The sequence below is a fragment of the Chroicocephalus ridibundus genome, chromosome 1 (assembly GCF_963924245.1).
Source record: "Chroicocephalus ridibundus chromosome 1, bChrRid1.1, whole genome shotgun sequence".
In the NCBI taxonomy this organism is placed as follows: domain Eukaryota; kingdom Metazoa; phylum Chordata; class Aves; order Charadriiformes; family Laridae; genus Chroicocephalus; species Chroicocephalus ridibundus.
Genome location: NC_086284.1, coordinates 1,691,274 through 1,716,018, shown reverse-complemented (window position 1 = coordinate 1,716,018; position 24,745 = coordinate 1,691,274). Strand labels below are relative to the sequence as shown.

At 43.0% G+C, this 24,745-nt stretch overlaps 1 protein-coding gene across 1 annotated transcript in view; it reads left to right on the top strand.

Moving 5' to 3' along the window:
- Positions 1-24,745, top strand: part of TMEM135 (transmembrane protein 135) — a 197,047-nt gene that overhangs the window by 40,986 nt on the left and 131,316 nt on the right. The window contains exon 4 of the mRNA XM_063325297.1: positions 2,486-2,519. Coding sequence (XP_063181367.1) covers positions 2,486-2,519 — 34 coding nt within the window. The remainder of the gene's footprint in view (positions 1-2,485; positions 2,520-24,745) is intronic.

Sequence of the window (24,745 nt, the reverse complement as noted above, 5' to 3'; positions counted from 1 at the left end):
TGACCACCACTCTTTGACCACCACTGCCCATCCAGCCAGTGCTTGATCCAGCAGATCGTATGCTCATCCAGGCCATGAGCTGCCAGTTTTTCCATGAGAATTCTATGGGGGACAGTGTCAAATGCTTTTCGAAAGTCTAGGTAGACAATGTCCACAGCCTTTCCCTCGTCCAATAATGGGGTCATCTTGTCATAGAAGGAGATCAGGTTCGTCAGGCAGGACCTGCCTTTCACAAACCCATGCTGACTAGGCCTGATCCCCTGCTTGTCCGTTATATGAGTTGTAACGGCACTCAAGATGATCTGCTGCATGACCTTCCCTGCTACCGAGGTCAGACTGACAGGCCTATAGTTTCCCAGATCCTCCTTTCTGCCTTTTTTGTAGATGGGCGCTACATTTGCTACCCTGCAGTCCATTGGGACCTCCCCAGTTAGCCATGACTTCAGGTAGATGATGGAAAGTGGCTTGGCGAGCACGTCTGCCAACTCTTTCAGCACTCTTGGATGTAACCCATCCGTCCCATAGACTTGTGCGCATCCAAGCGGCGTAGCAGGTCACTGATCACTTCCTCTTTCATTGGGATGACCTCGTTGAGCTTCCCCTCCCTGTCTCCCAGCTCACGAGGCTGGTGCCCAGGGAACGGCCAGTTCCACTGCTAAAGACTGAGGCAAAGTAGGCATTGAGCACCTCAGCCTTTTCCTCATCCTTTGGACTACCCTCTGCATCCAGTACGGGAAAGAGATTTTCCCTAATCCTCCTTGTTGTTAGTGAATTTATAGAAACATTTTTTGTTACCCTTAACAGCTGTAGCTAGGTTGAGCTCTAGCTGCGCTTTGGCTCTCCTAATTTTCTCCCTGCATAGCTTCGCTATATCCTTATAGTCTTCATGAGAGACCTGCCCCCTCTTCCAGAGGTCAGAGACTCTCCTTTTGTTCTTGAGGTCCAGCCAAAGGTCCCTATTTAGCCAGGCCGGTCTCCTTCCCCGCCTACTTGTTTTTCGGCACACGGGGACAGCCTCCTCCTGTGCCTTTCAGACTTCTCTCTTGAAGTATGTCCAGATGGTTGAAGCCTGGGAACTATGCACTAGGGGTTTCTCTGTTTCCTGCTACCTGTGATTTTGTTTTGCTCGCTGCTTAACTGCCATGATAGCAAGATATGTTCAGTTAATACACCATTCTCTTAAGCACTCTATGAATGCTTGAAAACGTAGTCTCATGACAAAATGGAATACGGGAGCCTGGGTTGGACCCTCTGTTTTTCATGTGGTAGCAATATAAAAAAACCCCACCTTATCCTGAATGATGTGAAGACAAAGATGGGATCAGGTTGTAAACTCAGTTCCATACTGAGAAACTTTAATGGTTATGCATGTGGTGTCTTCTATGTTATTTTCAAGTTTTGTGTGTAATAGCAGCGGGGGCAATAAGAAAAATCCCAAATACTACAATGCTGTAAAATCAAGAAGTTAAGAACAGCATTCCGGTAAAAAATACTGAAACTGAGGGTTGCAGCCGTTGGCTGTACTCTCTGTGCTAATCTTTGCAGAAGAGGAGGAAGGGATGTGGGCAAAGCAAATCTGCAGTGGTAAGGTTTTCCGCTTTGTCAAGGCCGATGGTGGCTTGTGAATGAGGTACAGAAAATGACTGGTTTTTTCATCTGCACCCTGCAGTGACACCTAATACAGGCTGTACTGGAGCAGCTCACGTCTGCGTAGCCAAGAGTTCGGTTTTGCTCTTGTGCTGCAGTAGCACACGTGTGAGAAGAAAGTCAGGAAAAGCGTGAGAGCGTGAGCTCAAGTTTATACTTTCCTATCTAAATGGTAGTGTGTGCTCTGGGCTGAGACGTAGAGGCAGATCCAAAAATAAATGGGGGAAAAAAAAAAGATTAGATAAAGGTTAGAGGAGAAAATGTGCCAGGGCACTGTTGCGTTTGTGACCTGCAACTAAAAAAGATAGGGCGTACTGGTTTGAGCCAAGATTTCTGCAGCGTCAGTCCCAGGAGAAAGCATTTTTCGTGATAATGTGAGCAGAAGGGCCGAGGCACCTTGAGCGACATAGCACTCATCACAAACCAGAAGCTTGCGCACGAGCATTCTTCTGTAAATTCACAATTTAGCTTGGCCACTGTTTGTATGCTTCTGTTACAGGCTCGTGCGCAGGCTTTATTTTGTGCGAGGTGCTGTGTAATTCAAGGTGCCTTGCGCCTTCCCGAGGGCTTCAGGACTCGTGCGGCAGCAAGCTGCTATATTTAACTTCGTCCTGTCATTCCTCGCTTCTTTGGATACCGTGCTGTCAAGGTGCTATGTTTGGTTTTGTACTTATTCTTCTCTAGGGTGATAATGATTCATCCTCCATCAATGGTCTGTTTTTTAAACTCTCTAATTTAATTTTAATTTAAGCATTAATTTATTAAGGCTTAAAGTGTTTTTCTTCAGTGTGCATAAAATGTTTAATTCTTTCACTAATTTTATCATTTCTGTTTACAGGAGAGGTCTCCTCACAATTTACATGGCCAATCAAGTAAGTAGTCCTTTATTTCGAAAATAAAGGTTTGTAAGATCCATTGGAAATGTATCTTGTTTAAAACGGATGCTGAGGTTCAGTGCCTTTTTAATGCTTCCAGGATTTTTCTTTTTCTTTAAAAATTATGCGTCATTAGGTAAATAAAATTTATCTTAAAAGCAAATTGTGACTATAGGTGTTTTGGAAGCAGCTGTAAAGCAAAGGCTGAAAGGTATCGCATTGTGCTGTGCTCAAAATTCCTGCTATCGTAGCCCCAGGAAAATGGGTGGTTCTGTACATCCCCTCCGTAGTAGAGTGGCATCTGGTCCTTTTAATGTTCATTATTTTGCAGATGACCAATTCAACACCATATACTTTAGTTTTGTAATTAATTGTTTCACAAACCAATGTCAAATATGGCACATGCAAACATTTTTACCACGTGGTTGTATAGATTTAAATGTTTTTGCGTCACATTCCCTATCATCTCATTCAAATACGTAACAGTAGTGAATTTATCTAAAGGACACTTTGAGCGTTAGCTTTTTCTAAATATGTAATAGTTCTGTTACATGATGGTACTCCTTTAGAACTGATTTTATTATGCCAAAAGAATTATCTGAGGTTTTTGTAAAGTTTAAGTTGTGTAAAGAGTCACAGAAGCTACAAAAAGGGAAACGACCTAAGAGTTGTGTTGCAGCCACTGTAACACTTTGCTGGGGCTGCAGTGGAGTCGTGCGCGTGTGATCTTTTCACCATCATCCAAGAATTCTAATGAGTGAAAGTGATGAGACAAAGGCAACGTGTTGCAGAACGGACTAGGGTGATAAGATCGGTACCTTCTCGTCCATCCTTGTAAGGCGACTGGTGGTGACTCTTGTAGTTCTGACGATTTTGGGAGGGGGGCTTTTGGAAGGAGGTGACAGCATACGTTTGCTAGCAGGTAAACGTCCTGGAAACGCCCTGTACGTGGTTGCCAAACCCTTTACAGACTTCTCCCTCTCCAATTCTGGTGTTTTAACGATGTCTTCAGGCAGAAATTGTTTCTTGGGTTATTGTGTTTTCATATACTGCCTGTCATTACACAGACTCATGAGTGCAGATCACAGACTTCAGAAGAGAAGAAATTAATTCTTGCCATTAATTTTATTACTGTCAGGTACCGTGTTAACTTTTATAGCTGATTCACTTGGATGGCTCGTACAGTATCCTTTAGGGTTCCTTTTATTTGTAAAATTTTTTTCCTAAATTGAAAAGTTAAAAAACTCTTTTCTTGAAATTTAATTAATTAGATGTTCACACCCTCAATAACGCGTGGGAACAAGGCTGGATTCCTGCACGGGTATGTTAACAGTGAAAGGTTTGAGGTTTTCCTTGAATTCAGGAGAGTGTGGAAACTGTGTAGAAACTCCTCACTCGGGAAGCATAGGTTATGAAAATGGGGGTAATTAGTGGGGCATGACTGCGTTCATTTGGGACGGACTTTTTGAGAGCAGGGTGAGATAGGTGTGCTTAAACAGCAGCACCTCCCAGTATCGCCGTTCTGAGAAGGCTGTCGTCACGTTGGCGGCTCGTAAGCTGCCGTGCCACACGCTTCCCGTGCTGTTGGGTGCTGTGAGAAGGGAAAAGTCGACTGATGCGCTTACCTTTTATTGACACAGTTCGATGCAATGGATGTTCTCTTCAGCGTAACGGTTTATTTTCGTCACAGATCTTTGGTGAGCTCAGGGCTACCAGGGTTTGCTTCGTAAACTGCCCTTGATCATGACATACCTCGTTAGCAAGCTGTGTGATCACTGTAAATGTTTCCTTATTCGTGTTGCTTGTCTTTGCTTTAGAACTTTATATTCTTTGATGAGATTCACTTAGAAATTTACTAAGCCTCTAAAACATTTATTTCTGTCATTTTTAGCATACCCCATTCTGAAAGCTGTCGAATTGTAATCATCACTGACGGCAGCGAGATTGTGAAACTACACTGCGTTTCTTGCATTCTCTAAAACTTGTGTCAGGCCCTATTAAGATATTCATTGAACTAAATGTATTCTTTTGTTTTGTTTCTCGTTTTGCTAAACTCTGTTTAGCAGCCTGAGCAACAATAATTGAGGCTTTTTGTGTGATTCTTCATGTGTGCCGTCGCCCCGTTAGACAGACAGGAGGTAATTGTAATTAGGTTTATTGGTTATTACAAGCAATTATCATGACTGCAGAGAGCTTTTATAGCCCTATTAGGGCTTTTAAATCAGAAAACGTTACTTCCGTTGTCCTGGTGGCGATGCGTGACAGTTTGTCCTCGGAGATGAGTTGGCTTAGTGGAAAGGGGGAAGGTGTGTTAAAGCTGCCGTGCGCGGCTGCTGTTTCTGCGCTGGGAGTGAAATGCAGTGGGTCTAAGGACTGGTGTTCTACAGGGGGCATTTTTATTGATTTCTAATCTGGAGCTACTGGAAACATGTGAATAAGTGTCCTGGCTGATTTTCAATAAGTCAGTGATTATAGATTCACGTGAAGCTGAACTCCCCAGTTGCATTTCCTTGCTGCTTACACAATAAAATGACTGATTAAAAATAAGCATTTAGGTTATATATACTCTGTGGAAAAATCAAATAAAAATGCTTTCTTAGACTAGCTTTCTGCTAAATTGAAGCTATACAACAATGCATGTTGGGGCTTGGATTTTCTTTTAAGATAAGAACTAGGAATAAGTTCTTACCTAGAAATAAGTAAGAAGGAGTGAAGGATCTGTAGTTTTTTGATATGCAGAGTCTAAGATCAACGTCTGAGCTTCTCACTGGAAGTCGGTCAAGGTTTTTAGAAGTGGGTTAATATGTTTGAGCCCTTTAATTGTTGAACACGTTGGTTTGGAAGTTTTTAACTAGTTACAGTCTGAGAGCTGACGTTTCTGTAGTAGCCCGGAGCAGAGTAGCAGTAATCGGTGCTGTGGACCACACAGGAGCACGGAGCCTTTCAAGTTCCATTTTGGATCGCACATCTTAAAGTCAAGAAGTTTCTAAGATCGTAAGAGATGCAGTAGTAGTGAGTATATAAGGTGATCCTTCGTGCATAATTTAAGATCAAAAGGAACCCCAAGATTCCAACAAAAGGTGGGAAGTGAAATGTAATCTCTTCAGTTATTTTTATCTGGAAAAGTAGGTGATATAAATGACTGCCCGTGAGTAAGGCGTGTAGCTCTTACGTTTCAAAACAGCCTCGGCATACTTCATTGGGAACCGCTCAGCAGGTGAGTTGTTGCTTTTAAGTTGAAGAAACCCTGTATTTGGATTCGGAATTACTTTTTTTGTGTTGCAGACAAAACAAACAAAGGCTGCCTTCAATATACAAGATAGGAAGGGACTAATCTGGAATAGGACCAATTTGATATAAAACTTTTGAGAAACAAAAGTTTGAGAAAACCTAGTTGTCGTCACTGAAGTGTTACACCAAAGAGGCAGTTATGCTAGAGTATGCTGAACTACAAAATGCGTTGGTTTTTTCCTTTATCAGGAAAAAAATGAAGTTTGTTTACGTGCCATGTTTGAATTTCAAACTGTGCATCGCTCTATCAATGGCTTGTAATGTATGTGTTGTATTTACAAAATTGGAAACGTTAATATTAACAGACTGCTCTTCAGCGTCACGGGCGACATGGTGTAAGGTAAGGCAGGGGGGTGCAAAAGGCAGAGCCATGCTGTTGAGGGCTGGTAGGAGGAGGTGTAGGAATCTGACCCGGCCAGAGAGACAGCCTTAGGGAGTGGAAAGGTATAAATTTGAAAAATTAGACAAGAAAGATAGGAATAAAAAGGAGGCAGAGAAGTACAATCTGAAGATGAGAAATGAGGATTTATTGTGTCAAGAGACATGAAGGGACTGGAGCTGGGCTGATGTAATGGGGAAGGGTTTGTGGGAGCGTTACAGGTATGATGAGTGGAAGAAAGATGAGAAAACATCGAGTCTATTCTAGTTAAGGCAGCGAGTGTGTGATAAAGAAAATGATGTTTGTGGGGAAAGGGAAGGATGAGTTTTGTTGCAGTTACTGTGAAGAGAAGTTTAGCAGGAGCCCAGAGAGAGAGGATATTATTGAAGTCCTGGATACGGGAGCTGGAGAAATTGTTGTCGGCAATTGCATCTGGGTAGAGTTTACACAGAACTACGACAATCTCATGTTTTATTTATCGCTATGCTGTGGTCGCCGGTGCATCTACCAGTTGTGAGGTATTGTGCGTAGGTCCTCGTACACAGAGGAAGAGGTCGTGTTTCAACGTAAGAAATACACAGCCGTGCTTGTCATCAGCAGTCTGAAAGCAAAGTGTGGGAGGGAGGATACGTCTTCCCAGATGCAGCACAACCCGGGGATCGTACATTAAAGACCGGTCATAATGAAGGGAAACGCCGAGAGAACAATCAGGAGTGTAAGAAGAGTGGGGTAAAGGAAGACCTTCAGAATTTGGTACATCCAAACTTGTGACACTTTTTGTAAAACACGTGAGAGCTGCTGTGAGCGTGTTCACTTCAGCAGCCTGCTGATGAAGCTGAGAGCCTGCTCACCTCCTCGCCCTTGCTTTCAGACATACCAACTCTCCCCTCCCTATATCTGCTATTTCAGATACACTTTTTCATTTATATTTCAGTTGAGAAATAGTTAAAGCTACTAAAAAACGCTGTTCCCGTTCAACAAGTAGTGAACGAAGCGAGCCGATCAAAGGCATTCCAGTGGGTGATGCTCTGCTTCTGTATATGATAGAGAACCAGTAACACGGCTGAGCGCTTTTAAACTAGTCCAGGCAGTTTCACAGTTGAATTGTTTTTCGGTTCGTAAATAGACTAAATGTGGGTTCATTTTGACTGTGCCTTTGTTTATTCCAACCAGTTGATGTGAAGGCTGCGTGTAAATCGTACTCCTAAAGCTTGAAATATTTGGTTTAGGAGCATGCAACAATGCTGAAGCACAGACTTAAAAAGAAATCCCTTGGGATCTAATGGAGAAATGAGTATCTAGTGCTGTTCAGTCAGCTTTAACTCCAGAGACTTGTGTGGTTTTTTACGGGATAGAAGTCATAGTGATCCAAAATATCACTAAATCTTCGTGCTTTGCAATATCTTAAAAAAAAATCATAGCCATTAGCCTAATTTAAGATATATATGGCACACGCAGGCAGCGAAGTGGATACCAAGCTTGACAGAGAGATGGCACAATATAAAACATGGTTTGAATGTTTGAGGCCAGCAGCCCTTCAGTATTACTTTCCATCTACGCTAAAGTTGTTATTGTTTCATGCTTTGTGGGGGTGATACATGGAGGAGTGAAAGAACGAGGAGGGAGACTTGCTACGGCAACAGAACAACCCAACAGAAACGCGCTGTTAAGCTGCGCTTCCGCTGATCCTGGGCTTTTAAGGTTTTGTTAAAGGCAAACTGGTAATGTCGTGGAGGAAGGTGCTTGCACACAACAGGCGCTCTGACACTGGGTGTTCCTGCGTGATTTTTCTCGCCAGCTTATCGAGTGCTCCCTGTACAAAAATTGCCGACGTGTCCGGGTGGTTAAGGATGTTTCAAGAAATACCTCGTGCCAGTTGCAAATAAGCGTGGGAGGACACTATGAATAATGCAGGTTGAAGGTGGGTTTTTTCATGAGTAATGTGCTGTTTGATTATGAAATCATGTTTTTGTCATTTGCATAACTTGCCACTCGGAGAAATTACCACCTAGTGCTGTTATAGGCCATAAAGCATTGTGTACCGTTTCAGAAATATCCTTTAAAATAAAAAAAAAAGTTAATGATTGTCACTTCTTCATTGATAATTCTGTGAAAGAATACGTATTTAACATGCTCCGTTTGTTTTGTCAAACCATTCTACTTGGTTACACAGTTTGTTTATTGTAACACCAGAAAATGTTTTCTGTTTAAACTTACTGAACTGACATTTTGTAAACAAGGCACCACTGGCTCCTTTCCTTCTCCATGGGGAACAATTCGGTTGTAGTCGAAAGATGGAGGCAATCCAGAATGAAGAAGGGCTGATGGATTTATTATTACCCAATGGATATTTTAAAGTTTTTTTTAGAAGTGCTGGGTTCTGGTAAAATGGATTTGACCACTCTTACCTTTTCTTTTTAGAGTAAACTTTTGTGGTGTGCTTTCGTGGGATTCTTAGCAGTAACGTTACACAAGAACTGCCGGCACGGGGGAGCCTACCTGTTCTTTTGGCATATTACCTGAGATGGAATACCTGGAGTTTTTCCTAGTTTTCTAGCATTTCAGAAGTGATCTCTGTAACTGAAAGTGCATCAAGTAAAGGCTTGAGACACTTGTCTCCCAAGGATGCTAGCTGTCCTTCTGCCACCATCTCTTCCTTGCTTTGTCACAGTTACCTACACCCCTCTTCTGGGGTGACAGTGGCTTTGGTTGCAGCAGCAGCAGCTGGCAGGGACCATGTAGAATCATAGAATTGCTGAGGTTGGAAGGGACCTTTAAGATCATCAAGTCCAACCTTTAACCTACCCTGACAAGAGCCACTTCTAAACCATGTCCCTCAGTGCCCCATCTACCCTTTTTTTAAACACCTCCAGGGATGGTGAATCCACCACCTCCCTGGGCAGCCTATTCCAATGTTTAATAACCCTTTCAGTGAAAAAATGTTTCCTAATATCCAATCTAAACCTCCCCTGACATAACTTGAACCCGTTTCCCCTTGTCCTATCACTTGTCACCAGGGAGAAGAGGTCATCCCCCATCTCTCTACAACCTCCTTTCAGGTAATTGTAGAGGGTGATGAGGTCTCTACAACCCCAGCTCCCTCAGTCGTTCCTCATAAGGTTTGTCTTCCAGGCCCCTCACCAGCTTTGTAGCCCTTCTCTGGACACGCTCCAACACCTCAATGTCCCTCTTGTAGCGAGGGGCCCAAAACTGAACGCAGTACTCGAGGTGGGGCCTCACCAGTGCCGAGTACAGGGGGATGGTCACTTCCCTAGTCCGGCTCACCACACTCTTCCTGATACAGGCCAGGATGCTGTTGGCCTTCTTGGCCACCTGGGCACACTGCTGGCTCATATTCAGCCGGCTGTCAACCAACACTCCCAGGTCCTTTTCTGTCGGGCTGCTTTCGAGCCACTCTGCCCCAATCCTGTAGCGCTGCATGGGGTTGTTGTGACCCAAGTGCAGGACCCGGCACGTGGCCTTGTTGAACCTCATACCATTGGTCTCAGCCCATCGGTCCAGCCTGTCCGGATCCCTCTGCAGAGCCAACCTACCCTCAAGCAGATCAACACGCCCGCCCAGTTTAGTGTCATCTGCGAACTTACTGAGGGTGCATTCGATCCCTTCATCCAGATCATTGATAAAGATATTAAAGAGAACCGGCCCCAGCACCGAGCCCTGGGGGACACCACTTGTGACCGGACACCAACTGGATTTAACTCCATTTACCACCACTCTCTGGGCACGGCCATCCAGCCAGTTTTTTACCCAGCGAAGAGTACACCTGTCCAGGCCATGAGCAGCCCGTTTCTCCAGGAGAATGCTGTGGGAAACAGTGTCAAAAAGCTTTGCAAAAATCCCAGTAGACAACATCCACAGCTTTTCCCTCATCCACTAAGTGGGTCACCTTATCATAGAAGGATATTAGGTTTGATAGGCATGACCTGCCCTTCACAAACCCATGCTGACTGGGCCTGATCACCCTGTTCTCCTGCATGTGCCGTGTAATGGCACTGAGGAGGATCTGTTCCATGACCTTCCCAGGCACCGAGGTCAGACTGACTGGCCTGTAGTTCCCCGGATCCTCCTTCCGGCCCTTCTTGTGGATGGGTGTCACATTTGCTAACCTCCAGTCAGCTGGGACCTCCCTGGTTGTCCAGGACTGCTCATAAATGATGCAAAGTAAATAAATGTATATTTATTCTCTAATGGTGTCAGGGTAGATACCCCTTTCATTCCTTGCTTTGCAGCTTTTGAGCCTGTAGTGTGTCAGTTGAAGCAAAACCATTGCTTGGTTCCTTCTTGCAGGCTAGCTTTGTTCTTCGAATAGTAAGTCATCTTGTTTTCTCGGTTTTATAAGCTGTTGTTAGAACAGCACAAGTACTTTGATATTTGGTTTAGATTTGATCTTAGGAAAAAATTCTTCACTGAAAGGGTTGTCAAGCATTGGAGCAGGCTGCCCAGGGCAGTGGTGGAATCACCGTCCCTGGAAGTATTTAAAAGACGTGTAGATGTGGTGCTGAGGGACATGGGTTAGCGGTGGATTTGGCAGTGTTAGGTTAACGGCTGGACTTGATGATCTTAAGGGTCTTTACTAACCTAAATGATTCTATGATACGCTGCTTCTGACTGCCTGGTTAACTTAGAGAAAAACGTTCCTGTTTGAAACTCTCGAGTTTTCCTCATTGAAAACCATGCTGAGCCAGAACTCAGGATCTTAAAGTAATTCCTGCCTCGTGGAGGTCAGAGCCCGGCGTTGGCATGGTGTTGTGAAGCGATGCCCTGACCGCCCTAGGGAAGCGTCTGCCGTCGCTGCCTGGGTGAGGGAAGAGCAAAAAGGACAGCATTTAGTGCTGCCTGGAAAGAAGTCTCAAGTACTCATGGCAAAACACGGACAAACTGCCTCAGGTGATGACGTGCCGCTGGCTGTAGTTGAGAATTTTTGAACTTCTGTCACAAGTTAAGCCTTTAACTTTAGTGCTAACAAGAAACAAATCTTCTCTGGTGTCAACTTAGACATCAGTATCAACTCACTAGTGTTTTCTCTGAGGCTACGGTTCTAATGTCTGCGTCCTCCTTAACACGTCTCAAGTCTGAAGCTCAGCTGAGAGTCCTGATTCCCCCCTTCTGATAGCGGCATTTTTGCTACTATTTTGGCCCACATTGTACCCTGGGATTTTGTGAGGAGTTGTTTGCTTCTGCTTCTATCAGGTCATGCGATGTTCCTTGATAAGTCCTGCCTTTTGTTGTGGAATGGTATTTTTCTGCTATTTTGTCATCTGGATTTAGGAGGAGGGCCTCTTACGTGGCTTCTGCATCTTTACTGCCTGGATCTTAGTGGAAAATTGAGGCAGAAAACAAAGAAAACTTATCTTTGCCATTTCATAGAGGGCATACTCAGATGGAGCTCGTCTGACATTTGTTCTGTGACCTTCACGTCATTTGCTCTGTCTCACGGTTTAAAGCCAGGCCGCCTCAGCCCCTCGTTCTCAGAATGACACCTGGGGTATGGCTGGTGTCACAGCACAGACAGTCACGCGTCACAGACGCCCTTGTTGACGATGAGAGACAACGTGAGTGCAGCCTGGTTTACCAGACTCAGGAAAAAGAATCAAGGCTGATGGATTTTTATCCCGTAGGTTTTAAAGAGCAAATCTCAAAGGAGGAAGCTAATCACAGGTTAGTTTAGGCTTGAAGACAGTGTGCTTGAGGGAGAAATGTGATTTGATTTTTTTATATCATTTCAATAGTTAATCTTTAATACACTATAATTAAATGGTAATGAAGTATAGCGTTCTCAGGTACTAATAGCACTTTGTTTATTTTGCAAAATAAAGCCTCAAAGTACGAAGTTGTTTCTCAGAAACATCTCAAAAGAAGGAAAAAATCACAATGAAACAAGAATGCTTGCAGATTCCAAGATCTGCACAACTAGAATGTACTCCTTGCTCATTCTGGTCTCTTTTTCCTTCGCTTTGCACTCTGACAGGTAGACTCAATAACTGAGAACTAGCTTTTATGAATTTTCAGCTCTTCTAAAGCTTCAGCTCTTCTAATTGCTGTAATACCTAGGTATGTATGTGCATGTGTTTGCGGAAATAATTAAAGCCCCTCCAGCTTAGAAATACTAAGTAAACCCAGTTTTAAATACGAACGTGGAAGAGAAAGCTCGTTTTCTCTTCTGCGAACACTTGTAGCTGTCCGTAACCTTGGAGTACGTATGCTTTTGTCTCGTTCCCTCAGCATCCCCAGGACGCAGGGCAGCTCAAGAGGAGATGCTGTTACCACCCTGTGCCAGTTTTGTACTGGAGTGGTAAAGGAAGCCTAAATGTAGGAGTAGCAAAAAGCCAAAATGGTTTCTACTGAAATGTTAACAAATTTAAGGAGGAAATTTTTCTGAGTTGTTTGGAGGAAAATGGAAGTTACTCAAAAGAAATGGGTGCTTTTTAATGCCTGGCAGTAACGGTCAGATCTACTCCACAGGCACCTAAGCACAAGAAAAAATTTACCCTTGCACAGAATCCTGAAGTTTATTGTGGTAACTGCAGGGAAGTGCATTGTATGATCAACATTTCCAAACTCCTTGCTTAGAAATTAAATGCAGATGTTTTCAAATAATCAAAGACTTGGGCATGTTTTATTCTAGTCGATAAATGCTCAAGACACTTTCCAAAAATTTTATTTTGGAATTCAGAATTAGATGCCGTGAACGGGTAAGCTATATACTTTACACATATCATGTTCTGTGGGATAGGCAGTTTGGCAACTGAAACAGGCAATATTGAAATAAATTGCTACTTTTAAATATAAACATTCCATAAAACTCATATGAGGAGGGAAATAAGCTGAAGTCTTACTTTCTTTTGAATAGAGCATAATGTAGACTAATTTGATTAACAGAATGCTTTACCTAATCAAATTATGGATAATTCATGGCACTCCGTGATGATTTTAAAAGGTTGAAACTTAAGGTCATTGTCGCTACCCCCACCCTAAGTCTTTAAAAGGCAGGTTTTAAAATTAGGAGTCATGTGAACTTAAACATTGCTGATGTCTTCACTTTTAAGTCATACAGTAATAAAGTCAGATCCTGGCAGCTGGCGTTCTTGTGGATTGACATGGCTAATTGGCTTTGGCATCTTAGCCCCAGGAAACCTCATCCATCACTGCAGAGCAGGGCGCTTGGCAAGAGTCAGAGAAAACATTTAATACTTTGTCTCTTGCTTTCTATGCAAAGCTGCTTTGCATTTTTGAACTTTCCAGTGTATCTCGTTAGAAGCTCGATGTAATCCTTATTTTTATACTCCTTTTACGTGGTCTGTTACAGTGAATAACTTCTTGTTTGACTCTTTAGAATTAGCAAAAATGTTAATATTGCAAATCAATTTTGAAGTTTACCTCTCAGATAAAGCTTATAGCTTACGCAGAATTTCGTATCAGAAAAGAAAGCCAACTGACTTTTATAGGTGACTCTTTGCTAGTTAGTGAATGAGTGATGCTTCAGGTTCTGAAGGGCTCTCAGACACCCATCTCTAGTGCATTTCTGATTGCGAGAATTTCTGGGGGCAGTGTTCTGGTAGGTGAAAAAAGATGGGTCAAGAGTGAATTTGAGACTTCTCAGCATTTGAAATCCCAGTAGAGTTTCAAGAAAGTTTTCCTGGTGGAAGGAAAGTGTTTCAGAAGTCTTATGGGGGAGGCTCATGAGAGCAAGGGTCTTCCCACTTCACAACAGATTTTTACATTGGCAGGCAGGCATGTTTTACTCCTCAAACCTTCAAGAAAAGTAGGTGTTCTCCTCCTCTCTCAGCAGCAGTACCCTGTTTCTGCTGCCCTCTCGAGCTTCCAAGTTTGTGAGATTTGGGAAGAAGGGGAGATTGGTCCACTTTGGGAGAAGTCGGCGGGGAAGTGCAATCTGAGGGCTGAAGAAGTTGAGGTGGGACCTTAAACAAAAGTAATCCTTTTTCTTTATGTGATAATATAGGTGTAGAAATGGAAACTTCTATGGAAGGGAAGGATTTTTTCAATTTACAGCAGTATTTGCTATTTGCATCTTTATGGAATCACAGAATGGTCTGGGTTGGAAGGAACGTTAAAGATCATCTAGTTCCAACCCCCTGCCCTGGGCAGGGACACCTCCCACCAGCCCAGGCTGCTCCCAGCCCCGTCCAGCCTGGCCTTGAACCCCTCCAGGGATGGGGCAGCCACAGCTTCTCTGGGCAGCCTGGGCCAGGGGCTCACCACTCTGAGTAAAGAACTTCTTCCTAATATCTAATGCAAATCTCCCCTCTTCCAGTTTAAAACCATTACCCCTCATACTATCGCTGCACTCCCTGCTCCAGAGTCCCTCCCCATCCCTCCTGGAGCCCCTTCAGGGACTGGCAGGGGCTGGAAGGTCTCCCCGGAGCCGTCTCTTCTCCAGGCTGAGCCCCCCCAGCTCTCTCAGCCTGTCCTCACCCCCGCGTCAGAACAAGCTCATGGTGCGGGTGCTGCCGGCAGGAGGGCGATGCCCTGGATGTTCAGCAAAGCGGGTAAAACGCTGCCACGGGCTCGACACCCCTTCCCTCGCCCCAAACCTGGAAAGTCCTCCGCCGGAGCTTGAAAATCAGAGTGGGTGTCCCGCTGGCCGTGGGAGTGGTGCACAAGGAGGCAGTGTTTGAGGCAGTGGGCTATTAACTGTGTCTCTCTACTGCCTTTGAACAAAAATGGGAAATTTTAATGTATAGTATTTTGGAATCTTTATTTTTTGAGGTTTTGGCAGTGCTCCTTAAAAACTTCCAGTCATTGTGTTGATGATAGTTGTCGTCAAGCTGTTTCTTTATGGTTTCTGGGATCGATAAACTATTATGAAAGCTAGTCTTGGAGTACTGATTCATTTGATAGAAGAAAGCTGCAATGCTGTGTTCAAAATATGCAGAATGAAAGCATTTCTAGGAGGAATATGGTTTACAATGTGTAAGTTCATCCTACTGGCTTGTATTTGAAATTTATTTTATTTTTTTTACATGATGTTAATCTTACTGTAGAACTGGCTGGTGGAATGAGCGTGCATTGTTTCTGATTAATCATATATTACATTTAATTACTATTTTCTGGGCTCCAAATGTTTCAGTTGAAATTAAATCCTTCATGCTTTTAATTACCTCTATCCACTCCTGGTGTATTAAGTGCCAGTTCTAGTCTGATATTGTTCCTGACGTCATTTACAGGATAACGATAATTAAACAGAGCAGCAGTTTCAGCCCAGAAGTCATTTTGCGCCTTTTAAAACTCTAAGCTGTCAAAATAAAAGTCAATCATGTGCTTGCAGTGCTTAAACACTCCTTCCGCAGAAGGTTTTGGAGGAAAAAAAACCTTGGTCTAAAAATTATAAAGGTCTTTTTCCATACAAAAGTGAGTTCTTTTGGGAAACAACTTTTCCTTTTTCACGCTGTCCGTGCTGGAAAAGAAAAGCTATACCTTTGCACGTACAATTGAAATAATCGTTGTTTTTATATTTTTGGTTCTACATCTTTAAGAATTATTTTCTATGTTAAAAAGGTGTGTCTCGTGGCAACATGTGAAAGTGATTTCGAGAGGCTACTGGAAATACGTAGTTGTTCTTCCTTCTGTTTACAGTCGGATCTAACGGATGTGCCGGTGTGCAGCCACGCGCTGGTGTAAACTGGCAGAAGTTAACACCTGGCTGTTTAAGTTCCCTACGTGAGGCCGTTACAGGAGACACAGGTTTTGCAACAGTGCCGAGACTAAGTTTTTTAATTGTGTGAACAGTCACTGGTTTGGCATTCAGGGGGAGGTGGTTCGTTTGAAATCTTGTCTCTGTGATACGCGCCTTATGCCTCTAATAAGGTTCGGAAAGCGGAGGAGGAGAACTTGAGCACAGCTTGTAAATGTCAGGCTGGGTGGAAGACAGGTCAGCTTGAAAAGAGTATTGGTGTTGGAAAAGTGAAAGGAAAAAAAAAAAATCCTTTCTCGAAGCTGAGCTCTTACGAGGAAAAATTGTGTTAGAAAATATAGAATTATCATTTCTGGTAAAGCAGCAGGAAGCAATTCCAAAGTATCAAACTGCCTCTAGTAAACGGGGGAAAAGTTGAAGACAGCGTAAGATTTATTTTAGCTGCCTCTAAAGCTGACTGGTTTTCCTAAGGCAGTTTTTATGTTGTTTCGAGCCATGTCCGCATGTGAAACTTTGCAGTTGATGCCCTGTCTTTGAGACTGTTCTGTCTTTAGAAGACAAACTGACTTGAATACCATTTTTACAGGAAAATCCAGAGACGAGTGCGACAGCAGGATCTTTTCCCAGTCTCCTCCTTTATCTCTTCTACCCTTTCCACGCTCTAAAGCAACGATCAGCAAATCAGACCATTACTCACTGTGGGAATTTCAGTGCTGCATCAGTTATTGTATCTTAGCCACAAGACTCTGTGAAATAGGGTTATTTCAGAGGAGCTGCATGATTTGAGGTTGGTCTCGTATAGTCGTTTCCATGCAAATCTTTCATGTTTTTGTAACCTGAGCGGTGTGATTTGTTGAGGAGTTTCTTTAGAGTGCACTGATCTTTCTCTGCGTGCTCAGAAGCAGCAAAGTGCTTCAGTAGCTGCTGCTCTTCTCGCGTCTGGAGGGGCGCAGGAGATTTTTGCAGATTTTTGTTAAATTAAATCTGGAACTGAAAGTTCCACTTTGAGTATTGCTGGGGAGAAAAACGATCTGAAGTGGGAATCAGGAAGAAGGGCTGAATGTTGTCTGTTTAAAACCATACATTTCTTGTCTTTAATACCAGGTTTACGTGGACAGAACATGTTTTGTCAATGAGTTGGCAGATACGCGATGTTTCTGAGCTCTGTTAAGGATCTCCACCATAGCCTGCGTTACAAAAAGTACGAGCAATGGTTTCAGTAACGTGTTAGAATGAATTTCCATGAATTAAATAACTTCATTAAAAATGTCCTGAATTTGTTTAACCTTCCTCCAAAAGCAAACTTAATGAATTGTCACATTTGAATATTTTAAAATGTTATCGATTATATTCTTTTTTCAATTGCAAATCACTTCATCTTGAAAATTTATGCTTTCGTTTATATGAAATCGTTCATGTCTATACTCGTGGGTAAAGTTACTGGTGGCTTCAGTTTCTTTCACTGAGGTTTGCTGGTACAATTCCTGAGGCAAAATTCTGTTTGTGGCGTTTCATTTGCATAATTTGATGTGTTGTTTTGCAGATCAGTGTGTTGATTAAAAGGTCTGTAAATATCAGTCACGTTGCAGAAATTTTCCGAGAATGCTTGTACAGTTGGATTGGAAATACACAATCCTTACACGTGTAAGCTCTTGCCCCACTAGCTACTTACAAATATCTTATAAACAATTGTATTTGCCTTGAATATTTGAAGATTTTAAATATTTTTAATGTTTGTACAGGAATTTTGTTGGTGTTGTTTAAGAAGAACAAAACCCTTCCCTGCTTCTTGACACAGACACGCGCGCATGCACATACTCTCTTTGTCTCTTTTTCTCCCTCCCTCTGTCTTTAGGGATGTTTTTATTAACCAGCAGGAGCTTTCCAGATTGTTGTCATTCTCCCATATTGAAATCTGCAGTTATCTTTGGTGACAGCACTTCTTTTAACACACTGAAATTCTCTGCTGCCCAGGAAATGGCTTCTCGAACAACCCTTTGGCTTCACATTTAAATCTTGATGTTCACCATGTCTCTTATTCGTCGCCTAATTAAGACTGCTGGGAGCTGAACCAGGTTCCTGACCACGTTAAGCTCTGCAAACTGGCCCCTTGAGTCCTGAGCCGTGGCTCCGGCTTACAATATCAACCATTTTGTGTGGAAATGGATACGCTGAACTTGAATATGGGCATTGTTTGCTGATGCTTGCAAATCATAGGAAGTTAGTGGCCTTAGGCAAAGCAAGAGGTAATGGGAACTCAGGGATGTAAATAACCTCGCTGGAGAACTTCCCCATGGTCATAAATAACAAAGCTCTCGGACACCTCCCCCCCTCTGCCCTCAAAACGTCTACGTAGGATTTTTACTGAATTTTATGACTGCCTGCTAATACTCCATTTATGAATCCAGATATACCAGAGGTTGAAGATATTTCTGTTTTGATAAATCACACAATAAGACCTCTTACTGATACATTAGAAAGCCATGTGAATGGGTAAAAATCTGTAATTTTTTTCCTGTATTCCATATGTGTAATGTAGGTCGTATATTGTGCACGTGGAGGCTCAAAGAGCGTGTGTTGCACTAGCAAGATTGTTTTTGGAGTTTTACCGAGTGGAGCTCCTGCAATCTGTGCTTTGAGCAGCAACTTAAGACAAACTGATTTGTTGTAACCAGGATCCTCCCGTGTGTGAGCAGAGTTGGAAGGAAGCCTCAAACACAGATCCGGGGAGTGGAAAACCCTTCAACCTGTGCAGGAAAAGTTTTCCCAAATAGCTGTGAGCTAAACACAGAAGGGTGTTACGAGCAGGATTAGGAAACTACAGCTACAGGAATTTTGCCACTGGGTAAAGAAGAAAGGCCGGCATAGCGCTGTCGGTGAGCGTCATGACCTTTAGCAAAAGTAGATGCTGAGTTACTTGAGATTTACTGAAATCATTAGACCAAAGGGGCTGTTAGGCACTAAAATGAAGACAATGAGTCGGTCAGTGTTTTGCGATACCCTAAGAAACAAGACCTGTACTGTATGTTAATTTTTGTATTTTTTTAACATATTTTTTTCAATTTGTAGGTCATCTCGTGTGCAAAGTCACTAACAGTCTGTACGTGTGAGTCCCGTGCTATGGGCGGGCCTGCGTTCAGCCGTAGCACCGTGCGTGGTTTCTGGGCCGCGGTGCAGGCACGGCTGCTGCCGCTCCCTTCCGCCTGCCGAGCCGACTTGGCTGGCCCCGGCGCACTGCAATAAATATTTGCAAAATTAATAATTCTACATTGATGTGTGGTTGGTATTGTTTTGTACTCGTTTGCCTACTGTTTATCTTCCAGCAGTGTTCAAAACATTGCTTTAAATTTTGACTTGTATATTTAAATGCAGAGAATTCATTAATCTGTTACTTCACTGATATTTGCCCGGTGATTAGAAAAACAAGAGAAATCTTTTAGAACAGGAAGTTTCCCAGATTAGAGATCCGTTTTGTTAATGAAAACAAGTTTGCAGAGTGTATTTATGTTAAATTTTAATGGGTTAACATCATGATGAACAAGAAAAGTGTTTGTTTATGTTGCTTGCTTGTTAAACAACATGGGCGGGAGCAAAGGGAAGAGTTTACAGGTAGCTCGAACAGGTCATTTGGAGAAAGAACACTTCTCAGGTTCGGTAATAGTGCTAATAATGAATTTTGAGGACAAAAATCTAGGGAGCTGTTGGAATTTTTTTTAAGTCATCACTTTACTAGATTGATAATATGGATAATGAGAAGTAATTTATCTCATTAAAACACAAGAACTCTGACAGCCTTCATGCCGTTTTGTTTTGTCTCCTGAAGTATTTGTCGACTGGCAGTTGAGATTGTATTGAATATTTGGGTAAACACATCTGATGGTCCTCGAGGTCCACGCTCAAGTCTTAAACGGCAGCTTTACTGGGTGGAGCCACCTGTGGCTCCCAGGAGGATGGAGGCGGAGGCTGTGGATGCTGCTGGAGGGGGTGAGGCGACGAGCAGTGAAGGTGCACTGCCCTTCTCCACAGATTGTCACCGAGCACGGCTGGCGGTTGCCCCCGTTGTCATTGGGTTGGTGAGCAATGGAGCAGGTGAGGGAGAAGCAAAAACGAACAGAAAGGGAAGCTTATGAATTTTCTGTTGTACGATGTGATGGTTGAGGAAGAAAACTGAAGGTGAGAATAAGTAAAAAAGGGTGAAGCACATTGTACTGTGTGTGCTTATCTCTTGGGCTTGTTTGGTTTTTTGCAAAAACTTGGGGTTTTTATTTAAAAAAACCGCATTCAGGAATTAAAAATATGGATAGATTTTCCTTGTATATAGTAATCTGAAAAGCTTAAAGACTTGTCAGATGTGTCTTCAGAAGAAAACTGGAAAAGTAGATTGGTCAGAAAAAGGGGAACAATTGCTCACAAAGAGAATACCAAGATTGGTTGATTGAATAATTGATAAAATATTCCCGTTCTGCAGGTAAAAAACGAATACAGAGAAGTTGTTTACACATCTATATGCTGAATTTAAAAGCACCGAATCGGTTTGTTTTCTTCGTCCTTCATATTGCTAGTTTTCGTGGAACCTTGTTCGCTAACTCCATTTTTAGTTCTTTCAGTTCAGCCACAGAATTTCAGGTTGGCACTGCAAAAATGAGGATCACACAGTTACGGCAAAATACTAGGTAATGGGGGAGCGCACCCACTGTCATTGTCGTAAATGCTCTGGAAAAAAAGGAAACTGAGAAGACAAAGTTTTACTGTTTATAATTTGTCTAGGATTGTGAAAATGAGAGCTGGTTCTGGAGACTTGCAGAAGACACTCGTGGTACCGTGCTGTTGGCAAAGTGGCAGTAACGAAATGCACGTGGGGAGAAAAATCCTTTTTTGTATACACAGTGTTGGACTCGGAATTGTTACTTGGAGGGCCAGGAAGTTGAAATTATGAGGAAAATGTCACTTCAACACTTTGTAGCTATTAAAACACCCTCCCTGCTCCCTCCAGCCCCCTCAACTTAATATTAAGGATGATTGGGAAAGGAATAGAGGATAAAACACAAAAATCATTATCATGCCACTGTATAAATTAGGGGTGTGCTGACAGTTTTACTGGTGTCTGCGGTTCTGGTCCTCTTTAAAGTGTAATAGAAGTAGAGAAAGTACCTCGTGGAAAAATAAAGATGCAAAGGTGTTGAAGAGCACGTGTCAGTGGGGGAGCGAAAGCGGGTGCGCTGGGCCTGGGGAGGATGGCTGAGGAGGAGTAGGAGACAGGGCTGTGAAATGGAGTTCGTGTGCGGGGGGGGACGGCGAGGAACGATTTACTTGTAATACCAGAGCGAAGGGATGCCAAAGAGAATTGTTAGCTCTTCAAAACAAACGGATGCACACAGATACAAAGCCACACCGAGGAGCGCTCTGCTGCAGAAAGCTGTGGATGCGGAAAGCTTCCTTGCGGGCAATGAGAAGAGAAATCGCGGAGGGGGGAAAAAGAATTCGTTAGGGCGATCAAACGTGAAGATCCTGTATCTTGTTCTGGCAGCTGTGCCGTGTAGTTTGCTGAAGTGTGTAGCAGGGGAGGTATTTTTCAGGCATTTGTCACTGCCGGTTGTTAGAGACAAAGAATTGAGCTGGGTGGGTCGTGGACCTCTTCTCATATGGCCATTTTTGTGTCCTGGGGTTTAATACAGACATTTCTCCTGCTTTTGGAGGGTGCGTTCGAAGACATTGTATGTCTACATCTGGGGAAGTGAGTCTTGTACCTTGGGCCAGTTCAGCTCCAGCAGCAGGAAGGCGTTTTGTGGCGTGTGTAAGTTGAGAAATGATCCCAGCAGTTTGCTGATCGACCCGCCAGACCCCGGGCAGAACGACGGAGAGCCTGCTGAAGCACATCGCTCCATTTCCCGTTGCGTCTTGGCGCGTAGCCTCTTACCTGTGCGTGTGCTCTTCATTATCCTAGCCGTCCATCCAGTAATTAATCGAACATGTATAAGCAGGAGTTTCTCTGTGCTTAATTCTTTTTACCGTATGTAAAACAAGCAGGCATCTTGCGGGAAGCAGTGAGAGAGAACGCAGGGAGGCCACACAGCGTTTGGTACGTCGGAGCGTGTTTGGTGGCGTCTCTGGCCGCACGGTGCCTGTTGTTAGCACCCAGCCTGGCAGAGACGGTACGTGACTAGGAGGGAAGTCAGTTTTGAGGGAAAACCATTTGAGGGAAGTTCTCAAAACATCAGTTTGAGGGAAGTTCTGGTCTTCAAAACAAACATCATCTTCGTTAGTGTGCACAGGTAGAGGAAAGTGCTCCCTTTGGCTGAGGTGATTTATCTCTGGCAAATACGGCAGTCTCTGTTCCAGGTGGATGGAGATGGGGGAGCTTTTTAGCAATGGGATTAGTAAGATCTTCGTAACACTGGTAGTGTAGTTCTGCTTGAACTTGGTGTCAGAGCGAGCAGATCTCTTCCCCTCCCCTCCTCACTGGTTTAAAAACACCTGGCATGGTTAATTGTCATAGAAAAAAGAAAAAAAAAATATATATTTTTTATATATATATATATAAAAATATATAATATTTTTATTATATAAAAATAATAAATATATTTTTTTATATATTAGAAATAATAAATTTTTTAAAAGAGATTTGAAGAATTACTGGAAAGTCTTAAAGAACCATAAATGCCATTAGCAGTTCTGCCTGTAACGCCTTCTGTTTATTCAATGTTATCTAGTTAGAAACAAATCTTCTGGAGACGAACCTCTCTCTTCAGGCTGAAGGGAGAGAAAGGACGATGGCCTCATGGCTGCAGGAGGGAGGAGAAAGCTTCTTTCTAAAGTGCTTTTGAGTCTCAGCCTTTCCCTCAGTGTACTTTTAAGTAGGAAGATAAATACGCTGTATATGGAACCTCTGACGTGAATACCTGAAAGTGTAGAACATTATTTAATCATAATAATGTGTATTTCCTAAATAATAGGAAACGAAATCATTTGGGCAATTGCAGCTGTTACGTCATTCAAAGGGTTAAATGGTATTTTTGCTAGAGACCTTTAATTAAAATAGATTGCATTAACATTTCCCTCAAGTATTACATGTGTCCTCCCATTACATACCTAATTATTTTGGTAATAGTTTTTAAAAATCTCCCTGATTTAAATTGAGAGTGGTCAAAGTGTTAGGCTTTATAAACTTCACCGTATAAGAAGTTAGAAATAAGGGAGTTCTTTTCATTTTGATGGGTTTGAGCATCTTTTCCATATGGATTCAATTCACATTTTAATCGGAATGTGGAAGTCATTACTCTGACATCTGAAACCGAGGTAGCAATAAAAAAAATTATCACAAACAAGACAGCAGACACAAATTATTTTGTGTTTATTACTGGGTGGCCCTTTTGAAACTTTCCCAAAGTTAATTGGTTCCAGATATTTGAGAATTGAGATTGTATTATGACAAATTTATTTCTGGTCATATTTAACTTGAGTCTCCTCAGTAAGGCTGGCTTAAGCAAACAGAAGACTTGTCAACCCACTCATGTCTGTCTCCAGTTTTTGTTGTAGTAGCTTTAATCCTGGTGGTTTGGTTTAATAAAGACCACTGAGAAAACAAACACTGGTCGTGGCTGCACTGCTCTTGTAAATTGTCTGTCCTATCTCTAAGCTTTCACTCTGGCGTAAGCGCTGCTGTGTGAGCTTAAACTGTTCACAGAGATGTCACGGTGGATTAAATGCCTGTGTAGGGTTTGCATCTGCCCATGAGCAGCGTTTTCTGCGGTCTGCGATGGGAACGTGCATGTGTGCGAGGCTGCGGACGTGCGGACTGGTCCCTGCTGTCACAGAATCACAGAACGGTTCGGGTTGGAAGGGACCTTAAAGCCCACCCAGTGCCGCCCCCTGCCCTGGGCAGGGACACCTCCCACCAGCCCAGGCTGCTCCAAGCCCCGTCCAGCCTGGCCTTGAACCCCTCCAGGGATGGGGCAGCCCCAGCTTCTCTGGGCAGCCTGGGCCAGGGGCTCACCCCCCTCACAGCGAAGAATTTCTTCCTGATATCTCATCTAAATCTCCCCTCTTCCAGTTTAAAAAGTCACGGCCAGTGAGTGACCACAGCAGGCTGAAACACCCAGCCTGGAGTTTCATGCTCCGCGTTTTGGGGCTGCAGGTGTTCTGCGGGATCTGAGAGCTGGGTTGTTGGTGGGTTACTGATGCTGCTCACCGTGGCTTGTGTGCGCTGGGACGGGAGCCCAGGGCTCCCTCCTGCAAAACGAGGGAGGCAGCCGAGTCCAGGGCAGGACGTGCAGCCCCTCGAGTTCTTCCTCCTGTGAGTTGGTGCAGTCTATTTTCTGGAGGAAGTATAGCAGATATTTTAAAATATTTGCAAATAAGGGATAAGTACGGCTAAATCCATGTTACATGCATTGCTATATATATCTTCCTATATTCATGTGTAGGCTCCTGCCATTACTGGATTTTTTGAATAGTTATTCAACATAGTCATTGAATATTCACGTGCCACTATTGTACAGCAATAGCTTTATTTTTCCCTTTTAAAATTAAACATAGGCATGAAAAATGTTATAAAACCAACGTTGCCTTAGTATTTACCTTACCTGTCTGTCGGTAGGCTCCTCAAACCTTTTTTGTTCCTCGAAGGAACAATCAATCCCCTTTTCAACTTTCCTGAACTTTTACTATGGATGTCAAGTTTTACCCTTTAAAGACTTTTAACATCTAGAGTTAGGAATAACTAAAGCTGTTTCTAACAAGTAAATTAAGTAAGGAAATTCTTGCAATGGTGAAGTTGAAAGTGGAAATTGCTAAGAATTAATTAAGTTTCTTTTAATGAAAGGGTCTAATTTGTAGCTGGGTATGCCAGGTCCTTGGAAGGCAGTCTTTTTTTTCCTGTAA